At 37.7% G+C, this 19320-nt stretch overlaps 1 protein-coding gene across 4 annotated transcripts in view; it reads left to right on the forward strand.

Moving 5' to 3' along the window:
* The window catches only part of LOC309499596 (uncharacterized protein), an 87955-nt gene that overhangs the window by 54988 nt on the left and 13647 nt on the right, over window positions 1-19320 (forward strand). For 3 of the 4 annotated variants that reach the window (XM_082170897.1, XM_082170898.1, XM_082170899.1), the window contains exon 3: window positions 2813-4083. In XM_082170897.1, coding sequence (XP_082027023.1) covers window positions 2813-4083 — 1271 coding nt within the window. Of the gene's footprint in view, window positions 1-2812; window positions 4084-4976; window positions 5074-5360; window positions 6038-19320 lie in introns of those variants that run through there. The other variant, XM_082170894.1, reaches the window with a different exon arrangement.

The following is a 19320-nucleotide window of genomic DNA, read 5'->3' on the forward strand; positions in this document are numbered from 1 at the left end:
TTTGGTGCTACTTAAGAACCAGTTTTACTGGTTCGGAGCTGGTGCTTTGGCGGTGGAAAAACAAAGAACCGATTTGAAACTAGGCTCTGGCTCCGAACCAGCACCAGCTCTGCCTTGGTGGAAAAGGGGTAATATAGCACCTATCTTTAAAGGTGCTATACAGCACCTTTGTCAAATGGTGCTATGTAGAACCATAAGAGGTGCCATATAGCACCTTGGTTGTTTATAATTGCTTCAACAAAAATGGTGCTCAACAGTACCCAACAGTGGTTCTTTGGCTCGTAATAATAGGGGAACCTCTTTTGGTACTATATGGCACTTAATTTTCTTTGAGGAATGCGGCGCTCGCGCTCGCTCACGTGCACCTGACATGCACAGTGCACACTAATCGGCGCGTACGTTTTTATTTAATTATATATTTATTTATATGATTTTTTTTTTTTTACTTTCAAAATGACAGAATTCAACAACAAGTTCTTGACACATTTTCAAATTGTGTAAATATAAATTTAAACACGTTTTTAAACATAACTTCTCTCGTCACTCATTTGTTTAGCCTAATTATTTGACTAGGCCTACACAAATAACAAAAAGCAGTTAATATATGAATATAGTTTTTTATTGAAGTTTGTGACATAATTTCAGTAGGCTATATGTCTGACTTCACATCCACACAAATTTTTTCTGTGGTCAAAAAGTCTTGTGTGGGGGCCCTGGAATATATATAGGCGGGACTTGTATTCAGGAAAATCACTATATTTTAATGTCGTTTTTCTAATCCTATCACCAACTAAACTAAGAGACTAAGAGAGCCTTTAAATAACTGTAGGTACTTAACAGGTTTTTTGTATGGTAATGGTGCCATATAGCACCTTAACCACCCCAAAGAACCACTAAAGAACCGCTGAAGAACCAAACTGGGCTTAACAGGTTCTTTAAATGGTAGTGGTGCTATATAGCACCTTAACCATCGCAAAGAACCGCTGAAGAACCATTTTTTTTAGTGTGTAGCACAAATTCACACACTCATACATTTAAATAAAAACTTTAAAATAATTTGAGCTTCAGCCTGGTTTAATAGCATATATTAATGTCTTTGGTCAAATTAAGCTGTACAATAAATAGTTTATCCCTTTAAATGCAATGGATTTTGAAAGATATCAACAAAAAACGGGCAAAACACTTTAAGAGCGTTTTTCTCAGGTTTTCAATTGGAAAAAGAGGGCAGACGACCATAATTCAAATGTGTATATTTTTACAACCATTCAAGGTATGACTTTGACTAGGATATCATTTGAAAGCTTATGGTCTCATCTTTCCATTAAAGGAACACTCCACCCATTTGCATTAAGCTTTGCAATGTTAGAAACCCAGTCATACTATTGAATGGTCGTGCAACATTTTCTCATTTTCCCCTGAGACGAGAGAAATCTGTATTTACCTCTTTACACTTCCTCCTACAATGACGCAAAAATCGTCATTTTGCGTCATTGTAGGAGGAAGTGTAAGAGGGGGGGATTACTATTGAGACTACAAGCACTAGTTCCCACCCTTTCAAACCCGCCCATAGGGGGTTGGACCTAATGCGCTAACAGACCTATCACAGATCAGTGCCAGTGCGTTTGATTTCACCATTCATTGTTTACATGCACACCTTTTGTTTCAATCTAACTGAATTCATTCCGATTGGTGAATTTGAATGTAGTGTTTACATGAACGCTAAACAAGTGATCGGTTGATGTGCGTTTTACCCTTGCTAAGAAAATACCCGCTCCTCCGTGAGAGATAGTCCACGAGACCGGTGCGTCTCACAGGCGCCGCTCATCAGTAATCACGCCACCGGCTTTTGCGTTCTACAGTCGCTATTTCATCACGTTTACTGTGGCGAGCGGGGCGAGGCTAGGGCCGCTTCTCCGTGAGAGATACAAGATCAGTGTGTCTCACAGGTGTCGGTCATCAGTAATCACGCCACCGGCCTCGCCTCGTTCTCCCGCAGCCCTAGTCTCGTCCTGTGCGCGACTGTAGAACGCAAAAGCCAAATCCCGGACATTTTGTGCGATCTCAAAAACCCAGGCAGACTCACGGAGACTAATGTTAGTACTAGCTTAGCTTTGTTGTTTACAACTGCTCTCTAACCGGTAGGCGTGGCTTGGGAGTGGCCTAGTAGAGCAGCGAAGCAATTGCATTCTGGGAGTTGTTGTCTTTCATCCACATGAGCCAAAAATACATTTTCTGGCTTTTCTCAGTCTAGAAAGCTCCAAATTCAAAAATAATTTCACATTTCTACTACATAAATGACCCAATTTAAATACACATTCATCTTTCCAGAGGTGGTGTTTCCCTTTAATACCAAAATCTCAATTTTGAAATTTGGGTCACTGTGACTCATTTTGCTGGATCAGGTCACATATAGGGAGTTTTAAATAAGAGGATCAGTCACACTGTTGTCATATGTCACACTCTGTGGTGGTTTTTGTTAAGATAAATTCAATGTATAACAAATAATAATAAATCCAAAATTTAATAATAGACAATCTGCTCCACTGGACTGCAAAAATCTTGTGTTCTTCTAATTAAACTAAGAGGCCACAGTGTGACGTTTCTGTGGCAAAAAGAGCGGGAATTGAGTTCGCCAAACTCAAACTGGAACACAGGGGAACTCGCTTTATTTAACTTTATTTAATTTTTTTTTTTTTTTTTTTTTTTTTTAGCAAAATGGTAATATTTTATAGCAGTTGTCTACTTTAATGTCCTTTTACTTCATTTTTTTTTCTCTTTGTATTATTTGGATGATTTTTTTCTTTCACTTCAGATCTGATGGAAGAGAACGAGGAGCGTAAAGAACACTTGCGTCGCTCAAAGAATAAAAAGACAATTTTAAAGAAAAATAGAGCCAAGAAATCTTTCACCTGCACTCAGTGTGGAAAGAGTTACACAACCAAACCAAGTCTTGAGCGCCACTTGAGAGTTCATACTGGAGAGAAGTCATTCACATGTGATCAATGTGAGAAGAGTTTCACACGCAAACATAGTCTTAAGATTCACATGAGAGTTCATACTGGAGAGAAGTCATTCACATGTGATCAATGTGAAAAGAGATTCTCAAGCAAACAAAATCTTAAGCTTCACATGAGATTTCACACTGGAGAGAAGCTGTTCTCATGTGATCAGTGTGAAAAGAGCTTCTCAAGCAAACATCATATTGAGATTCACATGAGGATCCACACCGGAGAAAAGCCATTCTCATGTGATCAGTGTGGGACGAGCTTTACACAAAAACATCATCTTAATCTTCACATGAGGATCCACACCGGAGAAAAGCCATTCTCATGTGATCAATGTGGGACGAGCTTTACACAAAAACATCATCTTAATCTTCACATGATGATCCACACTGGAGAAAAGCCGTACGCATGTGATCAATGCAGCAAAACATTTCTTAGTGCACCAGACCTGAAGAAACACCTGACAGTTCATACGAAGGAGAAGCCGCATTCGTGTTCTGTGTGTGGAAAGAGTTTTTCACTGCGGCGAAATTTAAAATTACATGAGAAAATTCACACTGGTGTAAAAGAGTACATGTGCTTTGAGTGTAAGAAGACTTTTATTACAGCGCAATATTTAAAACAGCACCAGATGATTCACACTGGAGAAAAACCTTATATGTGTTCACACTGTGACATGAGATTCAGTCAGTCATCAAATCTGAGATCACATGAGAGGATCCACACTGGAGAAAAACCTTACAAGTGTTCACAATGTGACAAGAGATTCAATCATTTAATAAGTCTGAAAACCCATGAGAAGAACCACATTGGAGAAAAACCTTACAAGTGTTCACACTGTGACAAGAGATTCATTCAGTCAGCAGATCATAAAAGACATGAGAGGATCCACAGCAGAGAGAAGCCGCACACGTGTGATCAGTGTGGAACAACTTTCTCTTTTAAAACTCACCTGAAGCGACACATGAAGATCCATGCAGTGGAGAAACCGGATCACCATGATCCATGTGGAGAGAGGTTCCTTCAGTTATCTTCAGTTACTCACTCAAATGGAAAACAATCACAGTCTGAGATCAGAGTAAGTAGTTCATCTTTATGTGCTGAGCATTAAAGTCTCTCCTGTGTAAGTTAGTTTCCTAACAGCCATGATGAGCAACAGGACATCTTGGTAGTTGCTTGCTATCTACTTCACATTTTCACATTATTATGAGATATTGAGTTAGAATTATAAGAAAGTTTCTCATTATTATGACACCATTTCTCATTATTGTGACTTCCATATTTACATTATTTGCACAACTGTGATGGAAACAGGCTTCCATACTTTGTCCCACGGACATCATGTGACTAAACAGATGAATATAAATCAGCTTTCTGTTTCTAACATCTGCTTGTTATTAATAATTTCATGAATTAGTTGCAGCCCTAGTTCATTTAAGTTGGTTTTGATCATTAAAAACAATTGAAGAAAAATAGTTTGTTGCTGTGGCTTCGACAAAACCTGATTATCATGTTATACTGCGCGATCTGAGGATCTTGAGTTACAGATGTCACAGTTCTGTTCAGTTAGTTTCATTTTTATTGACTTTTAGTTTGTTTTCTCGGTCACATGTTCACCTTTGTCTTAGTTTTCCCGCCACTCATATGTCGTCGTGGTCATTCGTTTGTTCTGCACAGGTGTTTGTCATTTTACCCTCATTTGCCTTGTATTTAAGTGGCAGTCTTTTCAGTTCTCATTTGTCTGGTTTCATTTGCCTATCTTGTTTGTATTACCTTCTGAGTGGATTATTAAAGACGTTATACCTCATCTTCATCTTCATCGTGTGTTCCCTGCAACCGTTCGTGACAAAGGATCAATGTCACTATTAATAGTATTATTATTTTTTTAAATATGTGATTAGTCTTAGTACTTTTTTGTAGAATCAGACATATTTATTGATCGTCTCTCATCATGTATATTATCATTTTTAGCAGAACTGCCAGAAAGCATCTGGAAGGAGAGGACGGAGAGAGCGCCAGTGATCCAGAACCTGCAGAATGAAACATCATGATACTGAAGAACAAAGAGGTTGGTGTTTATTCTTGATTCCTCATTCATTCCTCATGATGAAGAACATGCTGATGCTCACCAGATTTACATTGTTTCATCACCAAACTAGTGATTAATAACACAAATCAGCTTCATGACATTCAAATAGATCATAATCGTGCACAGCAGTTGTCCACCAGATTTGATGGGATTAAAATGACTGTTGAACTCATCAGTGATCTTGACTTTAAGCTTCACTTTTTATTTCACGTTTCTCTCTCATTTGAAATCTCACTTGATTTAATGTTTCTGTTCGCCTCCATCAGGTCTAAAATTCTTCTCATTCTGAAGAAAGACCATTTAACTGTGATCAGTGTGGTAAACGGTTTCAATGGGCGTCAGTCCTGAAGAAACACCTGAAGATTCACACAAAGGAGAAGATTCATTAGTAATATTACAGCAGAAAAGACACGGCGGTGTGTGTTTCAGTGCTGAAGTCCTTTACTACAGAAGATGAACTGAAAGAGTGCCAGAAAATTCACACTGGAGAAAAAGGCCATAACACTTTTAAGAGAGACATGAATCTGATATTAATTTTTAACTCGTTCTTCATTGTTTTTCATCAGAACATATAGTTTCTCTTCCACTTCTACTCTTCCATGCAAATGCAATATATGCTTTCATGTGTCTTTGAAACTGGACTCTTTTCTTATCTTCTTCTCTTGAGATCCTTTGGCTCTTATAAGTCAGAAAATAGAGAGATCTGTCTCATTCTCCTTCACTTTTACTTAATGTTTGTATTTGCTTCATGTAATGATTGATTAAACTCATTTTATCAACATCTCATTGTTATTGCCTATTTATATTTTCTGCTGATTCTGCTTGAGTCAGGAATGATTTTAGATCTGAAAGTCATGAAGTATCCTGATATGATTGCTTTTTGAGCTTTCCATGTTTTATATTTCTCAATAGAGCTTTTAAATGCCTAATAAAATTATACATTTCTAGTCAATTTGATGTTTCATTCACACCATGAGTCTTCATGAAGTCAGAACAATCACTATGAACTTAAAACAACAACAGTTTTCACTAGGGGGCCACGAGATAACTTGAAATTAATGTAAATATATTAATATAGCTTAATTCATTGATTTTTATTATTAATACATTGATTATTAAAAAAGATAAATGAAATTAATAAAAAAATTAAAACAAAGCACCTTCTGTCTTGTAAGTATTCTGTAATACAGACCGAACAGCGGCTCAAATCACCCGACCGCTTCATGAACATAGGATACGCAAACTACATCTCTCAGTTGGATAAAGACAACAAGTGTCCCAAATAAAGCTTTGATGGATGACGATTGTAATGAAGGTAAAGACGAATACAGTGATAAAGGAGTTATAGTCCACTATTACTGATGCACAAACAAACCGTCTCGGCTCACTGATCGCTTAAACATCGTATTTCTGCATAAACACATTTCAGTATATTCACGCAGTTGTCTAAATGAATGTACTGTGTGTGTTTTATAACATGCTCATCTAAAGAGAAGTTTGTGAGGATCAGTGATGTTTATATATACATAAACATCAGATGCTCCAAACATAGACACGAAAATCGCTTGTTCTAGCAGAGGAACGGTTCACTGATGACATCGACCCGCCTTCAGATCGCGGCGTTACCACACATTCAGAATGTTTTTATTTTTCATTTGTGTTTTGTTGTGTTTAATAATTCAGAATGGATCCGGATAGCTATAATAGTAACAGCAGCCGAGATCCGCCCACAAAGTTACTTGCTTTTCGCGTTTGATACTTGCATTTCAGATCGTTAAAATAGGGCCCATTCAGTCATTTAACAAGTCTGAAAACACTGGAGAGGATCCAAGCTGGAAAGAAGCTGCCCTCATGTGATCAGTGCGGATCTAGTTTCAAACTCAAACCAACTCTTAGGCATCACACGAGAGTTCACACTGGGAAGAGGCGGGAGTCAGGTGTGAATCACAGCATTATTCATGATGTTTCACGCCTCCCCGCATACAGCCATTATGACAATAAAGGCCCTATTTTAACCATCTAAAGCCCTATTCAGACGTGATTTACTTTACAAGGGTAGATGGAGTAATGTAATTTTACCACAGGACGTCTATAATATTAATGGCCAATTCGCACGGGATAAGATATCTCAGTAAAACTAGCAGAAGTGGGAGAGTAATTCGATTTGCGCATCACTGTCACCATGTGTACAATACAATGTGTGTATTACTTTGCTTCCTGATATCATGTGCGCAAACACATATAACCTATATTTATATATATATATAAAACAGGTATGTCCGGTCGAACGATGTATTAATTAACTTCAGATTGGATTGTGTTGGTAATAGGCACTTACCTAACGCTAAGCTTTCAATCTTCTTTCTGATCTGAATGTTGTGTAAAAAACACTTGAGTTTTGCCACAGACTCGTTCCAGCATCTAGAGCGCAACAGAATGCTTTTTCAAGCATCTCCATACTTGAAAAAACACGGAAAACTACTTTTAAACAGGAAATGAAGAAATATTTACATACATATTTACAGCGGGTCTATTCGCACGGGATTATTATTACCTGAGGTCATTTTTCCGGACCTTTTTACTGAAGGTAAAAGTCGCCGTAATCTTTACTGACATTGTCCGTGATGATCACTGAGATGCACATTCGGACGGGACTAAAATCACAGAGAAGCTCTGGTAATTATTACTTTACCCCACCTCTCCATGTTATACTAGTCCCATCCGAATAGGGCTATCGACACGATAATCGCATGTTCTATCAGAGGAACTGTTCACTGATGACACACCGACCTTCAGATCGCGGAGTTACCACACATTCAGAATGTTTTTATTTTTCATTTCTATTTTGTTGTGTTTAATAATTCAGAATTGATCCGTATAGCTATACTCAGTCCAGTTGGTCTTGTTTGGAATTGCAGGTTGACTTCTGCTCATTTGTTCAAGTTACTGTATAACTGAGCAAAGTACTGTTAAATTGTACAGCTTTCCTGTAGCTCAAACAGTAGAGCGTTGGCGCTTGCAACACTGAGGTCATTGGTTTGATTTCCACGGAAAGCAAGAATTGTTAAGGCTGTGAATGTGTGGACCATGAAATGTAAGTCGCTTTGGATAAAAGTGTCTGCCAAATGTGTGAATGTTTGTAAAGTATGTTTGCAAAAAAAAGATCACTGAAGGTTTCAATGTATATTGAATTTCTTTTATTTAAAAAATAATAACATGGAGTTGAAAATTAAAGGTGCTGTATGTAGTTTGTAGACCTCTAGCGGTGATGTTTCAGATTGCAACCAATAAGTTTACAAGCGCGTGCTCTTGCGCGTGCTCGAATTTATGAGCGAGCACTGTGGGTACCTTCAGACTGAGACGCAACACACCGGAGAAAGCATCACACAACATGCTGGAAACTCAGGTAAACTCCCACTGCAACGTTACAATAATAGTCAAGTCAAGTCAAGTCATCTTCATTTATATAGCGCTTTTAACAATGTAGATTGTTTCAAAGCAGCTTTACAGAGATAAACGTATAATTTAAGGTAACAGAGATTGTTTTGGCTTTATAGCGGTTCTTTAATAAAGTTATTTTCCAGCTAAAGTTAGTTTTGATTGATTCGCTTCCGTCGCAACGATTTGTTATTAAATTTGGGGCCACTAAGACGACACCATTCTCTCTACACAGACTTTAAACGCGAACCTGTGAGAAACGCTGATGGCGTTCACATGCGCATTAAGAATTGGTTCTATAGTTATGTGCGTTTGAATATATGTGCGCAGGTTTGGAATTCCCTACAAGCCAAGCCTAAACAAAGTACTGCCGTTTCCTTATAATTTTTGATACAGAATTGTATTTTATTTGATCAATTCGGGGTAGGTACGCGAATTGAGTTTCCCGACAACGCTTTATCTGTAGAGTGGTAAAGGGATCCTCCATAGGGAGAGACTAGTTGGCACTTCAGCACTGCATTGGATCGGGTCCAGGCGAAGGTCCTTCTTAAGATCTGGATACGGCCTGGATCCGGCAGGCTGCGGGAAAACCTTGGGATAAACAAAGACACTAAAATTAGCGTAGATGCCATTCTTCTTATGATGTAACGAGTACATCAGGATTTATGGGAAGTGTTCCCAGTTCCAGCTGACCTAATCTATGCAGCCTAACATTGAATTATAGAAGTCTATAATGTATTATGTGAATGCTAGGTCAAAGAGATGTGTCTTTAATCTAGCTTTGAACTGACAGAGTGTGTCTGCTTCCCGGACAATGTTAGGAAGATTGTTTCAAAGTTGTGGTGCTAAATAGGAGAAGGATCTACCGCCAGCAGTCGATTTAGATATTTTAGGTATTATTTTGAGATCGCAATAGACGTGAAGGACTATAATGCGTTAAGAGCTCGCTCAAGTACTGCGGAGCTAAACCATTTAGTGCTTTGTAAGTGATCAGCAATATTTTAAAATTGATGCGATGTTTAATAGGCAGCCAATGCAGTGTTGACAGAACCGGGCTAATATGGTCATACTTCCTGGTTCTGGTAAGAACTCGAGCTGCTGCGTTTTGAACCAGCTGTAGTTTGTTTATTAAGCGTGCAGGGCAACCACCCAGTAGAGCATTACGATAGTCTAGCCTTGAGGTCATGAACGCATTAACTAATTGTTCCGCATTTGTCAATGAGAGCATATGGCGTAATTTAGATATATTTTTAAGATGGAAAAATGCGGTTTTACAGATACTAGACACGTGACTTTCAAATGAAAGATTGGTATCAAAGAGCACACCCAGGTTCCTAACCGACGACAAAGACTTAACAGAGCAGCCATCAAGTGTTAGACAGTATTCTAGGTTATTACGTGAGGAAGTTTTTTTGTCCAATAATTAGAATCTCTGTTTTTTTCAGAATTAAGTAGTAGGAAATTATGAGTCATCAAATTTTTTATATCAGCTATGCATTCCGTTAATTTTGTGAATTGGTAAGTATCGTTAGGTTTTGAAGAAATATACAGCTGAGTATCGTCGGCATAACAGTGAAAGCTAATGCCATGTTTCCTAATGATATCTCCTAATGGTAGCATGTACAGAGTGAACAGCAACGGTCCTAGTACTGAGCCTTGTGGTACTCCATACCGAACTTGCGATCGATGAGACATCTCTTCATTTACTGCTACAAACTGATAACGGTCAATAAAAGTATGATTTAAACCATGCTAGTGCAATTCCACTAATGCCAACATAATTTTCGAGTCTATTTAAAAGAATGTTGTGGTCGATAGTGTCAAATGCAGCACTAAGATCGAGTAACACTAATAGAGAGACACAACCACGATCGGATGATAAGAGCAAATAATTTGTGACTCTAACGAGAGCGGTCTCAGTACTATGGTACGGTCTAAATCCGGACTGGAAATCTTCGCAGATATCATTTCTTTCAAGAAAGGAACACAGTTGTGAAGACACTGCTTTTTCTAATATCTTTGACAGAAAAGGTAGATTTGAGATCGGCCTGTAATTGACTAATTCTGTAGGATCAAGTTGCGTTTTTTTAACAAGCGGTTTAATCATAGCCAGCTTAAAGGTTTTTGGTACGTATCCTAGAGACAAAGATGAATTAATGATATTAAGAAGAGGATCTATGACCTCTGGAAGTATTTCTTTCAGTAGCTTAGTCAGTATAGGGTCTAAAATACATGTTGTAGATTTAGATGATTTAACGAGTTTAGTAAATTCTTCCTCTCCTATAGCAATGAACGAATCAAATTTTCCCTCATGGAGACTACAATGCACTGCCTGATGCGATACTGTAGTAGACGGTTGCATAGTTATAATTTTCTCCCTGATATTATCAATCTTATAAGTGAAGAAGTTCATAAAGTCATTACTGCTGTGTTGCTTGGAAACTTCTGGACTTGAAGCTTTCTTTTTCGTTATGTTTATTATGTTTATTTTCTTCTAATAGGTTTGAAAAATAAGCAGATCTAGCAGCTTTTAAGGCCTCTCTGTAAGCAATCGAGCTCTCTTTCCATGAAATGCGAAATACCTCTAGTTTTGTTTTCTTCCAGTTGCGCTCCATTTTTCTGGCTGCTCTCTTAAGGGCCTGAGTGTGCTCGTTGTACCACGGTGTTGGACTATTTTCTTTAATCTTCTTTAAGCGCAACGGAGCAACTGTGTCTAAAGTGCTGGAAAAGAGAGAGTTAAAAGTTTCTGTTGCAATATTGAGTTCTTCTAAGCTATCTGGGATGCTGAGATGATGAAACTGACCAGGAAGTTTATTGATAAAGCAATCTTTAGTGGCAGAAGTGATAGGTCTAACATATTTGTAACATGGAGTCGGCTTTGCAGCCTTGGCTAAATGAAGTTTACACGAGACTAGATAATGATCTGAGATGTCATCGCTCTGCTGCAGAATTTCAACAGCATCAACATCTATTCCTCGTAATATTAGATCTAGAGTATGATTACGACAATGAGTAGGTCCTGACACGTGTTGTCTAACTCCAATAGAGATTACAATGTCTTTAAATGCCAATCCCAATGCATCTTTTTCATTATCGATGTGTATATTAAAATCACCAACAATTAGTACTCTATCTGCAGTCAATATTAATTCTGATAGAAAGTCCGCAAATTCTTTGATACAATCTTTATGGTGCCCTGGTGGCCTGTATACAGTAGCCAGCACAAATCTCAAATGTAATTTATCATTTATACTATATATTTTTACATTAAGTACTGACACTTCAAAATAATTATATTTAAAACTTGATTTCTTAGTGGTTTTGAAAATATTACTATAAATTACAGCAACTCCTCCCCCTTTGCGTTTCAGACGAGGCTCATGTTTATAACAGTAATCTTGCAGGGTGGACTCATTTAAAGTAATGTAATTGTTTGGTTTTAGCCAGGTTTCTGTCAAACACAGCACATCTTGGTTATTATCTGAAATCATATCATTAACAATGAGTGCTTTTGAAGTAAGCGATCGAATATTCAGCAACCCAAGCTTTAGCATTTGCTCATCTGTATTATAGCTGTTTTTTATTTGTTGAACAACAATTCCATTTTTAACCTTAGATGGGTTAAGGCGAGACACTACAGGTGAATAGGGTAAAATTGTTAACTAGCAGATATCACCATGAAACTTTCCCAGTTGATTACCTACATTAAGATGAGAAAAAAATGTATTACAAGTTTTCTATAATTTAATGTTTAAATATGCAAATTAGGCAATATCTAATTAAATATGTGCTATTTTGCATATATTTAAAAAAACGAAATCTGAGTATTGGATAAAGCCAGGTTAAAAATTATTTTTTCATTGTGTTCACATATTAGATGGAAAAAAAATTACAGAGGGATTTATGGATATCTACTTTTGTTATCCTGTAAATCAGAATATACTGTCAATAGCCTTAAAAAAAGATTTTCGCCATGTTTTTTGGAATAAAATGCTAGGCTAGGAATAATATATTTACAAATCCCTCTGTAAATGTCTTCATAATATAACTAGGTACAAGACTGGAAAGTTTGGTGTATATAGGTGCTACTGAAGTGGAGATTTCGTACTTGGAGTGTGAGAGAAAGGTCATTTTGAGAAAACGGGCTTTAAAGATTTATCATCAGCCAATGAGATTGCGCATTCAGCCCTTTTACTTTCACGATTGGTTGCTGATAAAAAGGAAATGACCATATTTGGATCCGACAGCGTTGTAAAGGAGAGAGAGAGCTATCCAGCCGTGCGTGTGATGAAAGAGAGCAGACAGAGATCGCGGAGCAGCGGGAGGATTAAGAACGCCAACTTTTGTTGAATTTATGAGAAATCTACTGACGCGAACAGACAAAGTGTAGTAAAATAAAGACCTTAATGTGTATTTCGGACTTTTTTTCACCACAAGTCTGAAAGAAGACATGTTATTGAAGACAAATATCCAAAAATCTCAAAATTGACCAGTAAAAAAAAAACGATGTTTTTGCCTGCCGTGTCTCGCCTTAAAACGTTTTTTTGGGGGATTTCCAAATTCGATGATGATAGCTAGGTGAAAGAGGCTCTATGTGATGGGATTTATCTGACCTTGGTGACGCGAGGCCGCTAGCAGACAGTCGGTTTAAGCCTGGTTCACACGGGACAATTTTAAAATTGTCGGCCGATTTTCCAAACCTGAGAGACCCCACACACGGGGATAAAAAAATCACGGGTCTAACAGTTTTGGTCGTACAGTGTGTGGTGCACAGCCACACGGCAAAATCAACACATCACACACGAACCGATTTGACTCCCAGGCATTCCCAGATCAGACGGGAAATCGCGCAAAATACCTCGAGATCAAACGTGACTTCAGAGTAAACAATCATGGCGGACGAAGAGGATGCAGTGGCAATAGTTTGTAGTTTGTTTTTAACCGGAAAAAAACGTTATCAAAAGAAAAGGCGATGATCTCTGACGTCCACCGGACTTTCTGGTGCGCCATGCCGCCGGCTGTTTTGATTATATTTCCCGGAGTTTCCTCGCCGCCTCGTCACCTCGCTTTCTGATTGGCTACACTCCACAGTCCACAGGCTGCGTGCTCGGGGGACACCACACACGAGAAGAAATCGGGCCAAATAAATCCAACATGTTGGATATCCCCGATTTGAGATCGGAGCGGTCCCGACGTCCTTCCGAGCAGACGAGAGCAGCCTTAACACACCACACACGGCAGGAATATCTGATCAGATTATTTTACGATAATCGGAGCATCCTTAAGATTGTCGGAAGGGCTGAATCGGGGATAAAATCGGCCTAATTATCCTGCCGTGTGAACCAGGCTTTAGCCAGTCTGTCTGCTTCCTGACCTGAGCCCCAGAATGTCATGTTTGAGCTCTAAGACTATGTGCCATATTACTAGAGAGAAGAGCAGCACCATCCCAGGAGGGATGAATACCATCTCTTTTCAACAGGTCAGGTCTGCCCCAAAAGCTTTTCCAATTGTCTATAAATTCTGTATTATTTTGCGGACACCACTTAGACAGCCAACCGTTAAGTGAACACAATCTACTAACTATCTCATCACTCCTGCAAACAGGAAGGGGGCCAGAGCAAATTACAGTGCCTGACATCGTACTTGCGAGTTCACACACCTCTTTAATATTAATTTTGGTGATCTCCGACTGGCAGAGTCGAACATCATTAGTGCGGACGTGAATAATGATCTTAGAGAATTTACGATTAGCATTAGCGAGCACTTTTAAATTTGCTTTGATGTCAGGCGCTCTGGCTCCCAGCAAACATGTGACTATGGTGGTTGGTGTCTCTATTTTCACGTTCCGTGTAATAGAATCACCAATTACTAGGGCACAATCAAAAGAACTCTCAGTGGGTGTTTCACTGAGCGGGGCAAATCGATTTGTTATGGTAATCGGAAAGGAAGAGTGGTTTTTTGATCCGCGACTAGAGCGATCCCTCACTGTCACCCATTTGCCCAGCTGCACAGGCACTACTTCAGCTGGAACCGTGTCATGTAAAGAGTTCACTATGCTAGGCGCATCCGAAATAGTATCTAAAGCTCTAGCACTCTTACTATCCTCAATTAAAGTTTGGATGCGTGTTTCTAGTTCTAAAAATCTTCTCTGTCAGCCTAACTGTCTCCTTGCATTTATCATATATAAATCCTACATTGCCAACAGAGAAGGCTATGCTAAACATGTGACATGAAGTGCAGGTGACAATAACAGGACAAGACATTTCTCACCGTGTTTGTTGAGTGATTCTTACTCACCTGAGCTTTTTATGAACTCAAAGGCGCGGGCGCGCGAGAGAAAAATTAATATTATTTATTTAAATATTGTTATATAACAATATAAATATTGTTTATTCACCCGAAGTTCATGCGATTCACGTCTGGACTTACAAGCTTCAGCAGAATTTTTTTTCAAAATTTTTATCAATATGTGTAGTTTGTGTTGGAGTCTGTGTTGTGCTGGGAGCACGTCGTTTCTTAGTGTTATCAGACATGTCATAAGTTGCATAAGTCATAAGTCCATGTCATAAGTTGCAGTGTCGTCGCTGTTGAGTGCAAAGTCAGTTGGCTAGACGAGGCGAGAGGCTCGGGAGCACGCGTGCAGGTCACGTCACTGGATTTCACGGTAAATCCGACCCGGCACCTTCACATAAAAATAAGAATACTTGCTTTCCGAGGTAATAGCAAAACCCGCAAAGTGGATCATTTTATTGTAAGATTACAACCCCTTCACACACAGGCAATAAAAAAGGATGAATTTTATTAGAAAAGTTACATACAGCACCTTTAATAATACTAGTATATAAATGTTTTTGTGAAAAAAAAACACAGTATTGGTGAGGAGGGGGCCTTGGAGTAATAAAGGTTGGGAACCACTGATCCATGTCATACTGTGAGAAATAACAGTTTTGTCTTTACAGGCTTTTATCATATATCCTGACTCAAATAATGTGTTTCTAACAGCAAACACTCAGAATAAAGTGAGATGATCTGCTGATGATCCTGAATGGCTTGTTGAATGAGTGTTGATAGTCTGAGGCTCATCAATATTAACAGATCTGCTGAAAACACTCTTTATTTCATGACAATAGTTCCTGTTTTCACCTCATTTATTATGCTGATGTCTTCAGATCTCCTGTAAATTGACACTTAAAGCTCATTTCATTGGTGTCAGCAGACTGAGGGAATTTGTTGGTTACTATGTAGGCTACATTTATTCTTTAGTCTTTATGCGTTGAACTCTTTTTCTTACCATTATTTATATTCTGAATAATTTCATTGCATTATTTATATTCTGTTACCAATAAGTATAAAAAACAAACTCAGTAACTGATATATTTTTTTAGTTTGGGCTGATCAGCTCCTCCCACTAAAATTTACCATAATTGAAGCCCCTCCCATGTCAATCACATCATCAGTGAAGCTCCTCCCACTGCAATTCACCCATAAATGCTGGAATATTCCCATCATCCTACAAAGTGAAGACGAGCATCAGCGCATCAGGAAGAGCTGAAATCTGCAAAGACTGAGTTTATTAAAGAGGACAGTGAGAACATGAGTGATCCAGAACCCTGCAGAATGAAACACACTGAAGATCCTGAAGAACAAAGAGGTTGGTGTTTATTCTTCATTCATTCATGATGCTGAGGAACATTCATGTTAGAAACATTCAAGCACTTCATCACTTTTAGATAAACAGTTAAACTATGAAATGGCTGCAAAAGTTTAATTTTTGTTTTTCAAAGAATGGTCAGTAAAGTGAGGTTTGAGAAATATTCATATTTCTTGTCAACATCAGGTCAAAGTAATTATAATTTCAGCTCTTTTATTTTAAATTTATATCTGGTTCACATTTTTTGTTAAAATGTTGGACTTTTCATAGTTACAACAATTGTTTCTTTTTTCTGTATCAAGTAAATGAATGGCAGACAGAGTTATAAGCGTGACCGTTTTAATAAAGTATCGATTTGGCACTGGTATCGTAAAAAACCCAAACAATACCCAACCCTAATTATTCATAGTTATAGAGATTAGTCTTATAATATCTTTATTTATCTTAAATAAGTGCACGGTGACTAAAGCATCTTTTTTAAATAACACGTAACATATAAAGCATTCAAAAATAATTCAAACACATTAAAAAACATTCCAAACCACCTGAATAAAAAACATTGCTACTTCAATTAACCTTAGAGCTCTCAGTTGCATATTTTATTATAACAACAGCATTTATATGAACTATAGGCAAAATATGAATTATATTTTAACATAAATAAATGACGGGGAAGTCTATCAACTTTGCATAAATATAAGCATTCACTTTCAACAACAGTTTTAAAAGGTTTATGTGTTTAATAGGCTAAAGAGGGAAGATAATGGAATATGCTGGAATATGAACTGCAATATGCATACATTGAAAAATAAACAGAACAATGTTCTGTATCACATTATCACAATTACCAAGTCCATCTCATCTAGCGTGTCATCAGAATTATTAATGTTTTTGTCTGTCTAGATTGTAAAGAACCAGCTGACAGAGCACTGTTTTTATCTGTGCGTCTACACAGAACTTGTCTCGCGGAGATCATAATCTCCACACAGCTGTAATAATTTACTGTAGATGTTTAATAGCGAAATAAAGGTTATATGTTAATATAATATAGGGAGTTTTAAACGAGAGGATCAGTCTAGACTTTCAGCTTGTGAAATTTCTACAGACACTGTTGTCATATGTCACACTCTGTGGTGGTTTTTGTTAAGATAAATTCAATGTATAACAAATAATAATAAATCCAAAATATAATAGTAATATACAATCTGCTCCACTGGACTGCAAAAAGCTTGTGTTCTTGTAATTTAACTAAGAGGCCACATAGTCCAGGCAAAGTAGCATTTTACGACAGACTAATTGTAAAATAATTTTTTTCAGCATAGATCTTTTCTATGAGGTGTCCAGAACAACATACTAAAAGTCCTAAGAAATCCTAGTTGAGGAAATATATTAAATTCTCATCAATCCGAAATGTGTACCAATAAGGCCAGGCAACAATACACCCCAATGGGGCTATTTTTTTCCTTTGCTCCTATCAAAATGAAACTTTACACAATGAAAGTACCCATGAAAAGTAACATTTTTTTGTATTACAAGTTTCTTTGAAAATGAATTTGAATATGCAAATGAGCTATAGACTAATCGAATATGGCCAAAATACACCCAAATAGGCTTAATTTTTTTCTTGACTTCTAACACAAAAACTTTACATAGTAAAAGTATACATGAAAAGTAACTTTTTTTGTATTACAAGTTTCTTTTGAAATGAATTAGAATATGCACACGAGGGCCACACCTATTGAATATGTCCTAATTTGCATAGGCAGAAACACCATTCAGTTGTATGACAAATACATCGGCCCAATATTCATCCAATCATCCTACTGCCAATGGGTGATGGCAATGCTGCTTTTAGACTGGCCTCTAACCTGAAAACTGCCTGGCTTGGTAGTACCTTCCAGGGATATAACCCCTGCCAGTATAGTCTTCAGGGTCACAGAGGCACACAAGCCTCCCCACCACAACAAGGTAGCAACAACAGGGGAGGTTTCTTTCTGGTGTTTTTTTTTTTATTTTAGATTTTTTTTTGTTTTTCTTTAACTAATTAGATATAGCTGTTGCTAGCTTATCATAACACTGCAAAGCTACTTTACAAATGGTGGAAGTCTGATGTGTGGCCCGCCTGGTCTGAAATACTTGCCTACGTCCTTGCCTGAAATACTTGTAAGGCTTGTTGGCAAAAAAAAAAGAAAAAGAAGAATTTAGAAAGCAACTGGAGGCAAGATTGTGCAATCAATATAAGTCTTTTTGTGGCAAGTGACCCAGGTAAGTGTGGCAAGTGACTTTAAAGGATTAGTTCACACCAAAATGAAAATTTCCTAATAATTTACTCACCCCAATGCCATCCAAGATATCCATGTCTTTCTTTCCTCAGTGGAAGAGAAATTATGTTTTTTGAGGAAAACATTTCTGGATTTTTCTTCTAACAATGGACTTCATTGGTTACCATCGTTTTTAAGTCCAAATCAATGCAGTTTCAAAAGTCTTTGAAGTGTTTAAACGGGCTGTATGCAATCACAGCTGAAGAAGAGGTTGTTATCTAGCGTTTTTTTTATAATTTATAGACTTTTTACCTTCAATAGTTCGGATTGAGCTGATCAACAAACGGACAGGGAACTACGTCATCACGTTGAAAGGTCACGGCGCCGGCAATACTATTTGAACTACTATTCTTATTCATCAGAATGTTATTCATATACTATTCATATTCACTGAATACTATTACTATATATATAATAGCAAACAATACTATTTGAACTATCCTCCTATGTACGGTCGCATTGTAAACAGTGGGGCGGTACTTCTGCCAGCGCCGGCGTGACCTTTCAACGTGATGACGTAGTTCCCTGTCCGTTTGTTCATCAGCTCAATCCGAACTATTGAAGGTAAAAAGTCTATAAATTATATAGTTTAACCCCCTGAGGTCTACGGTATCGCCGGCGATACCAGCTCACTTTTTTTTTATCAATGTAAAAGAAACTCATAAATACTCTGTTGACTTTGATTTTCCATAGGAATTTCATACATCAATCGATTCTGTTAAATTTGTATTATTTTTGTGTATACTCACAATAAAAACAAAGTGTTGTGCTTTTTGCCAAATAAAGAAAAATAAACACGAAGCGAGTTCTGCCTTC

The sequence above is a fragment of the Leuciscus leuciscus genome (assembly GCF_965113295.1).
Source record: "Leuciscus leuciscus genome assembly, chromosome: 1".
Taxonomy (NCBI): Eukaryota; Metazoa; Chordata; class Actinopteri; order Cypriniformes; family Leuciscidae; genus Leuciscus; species Leuciscus leuciscus.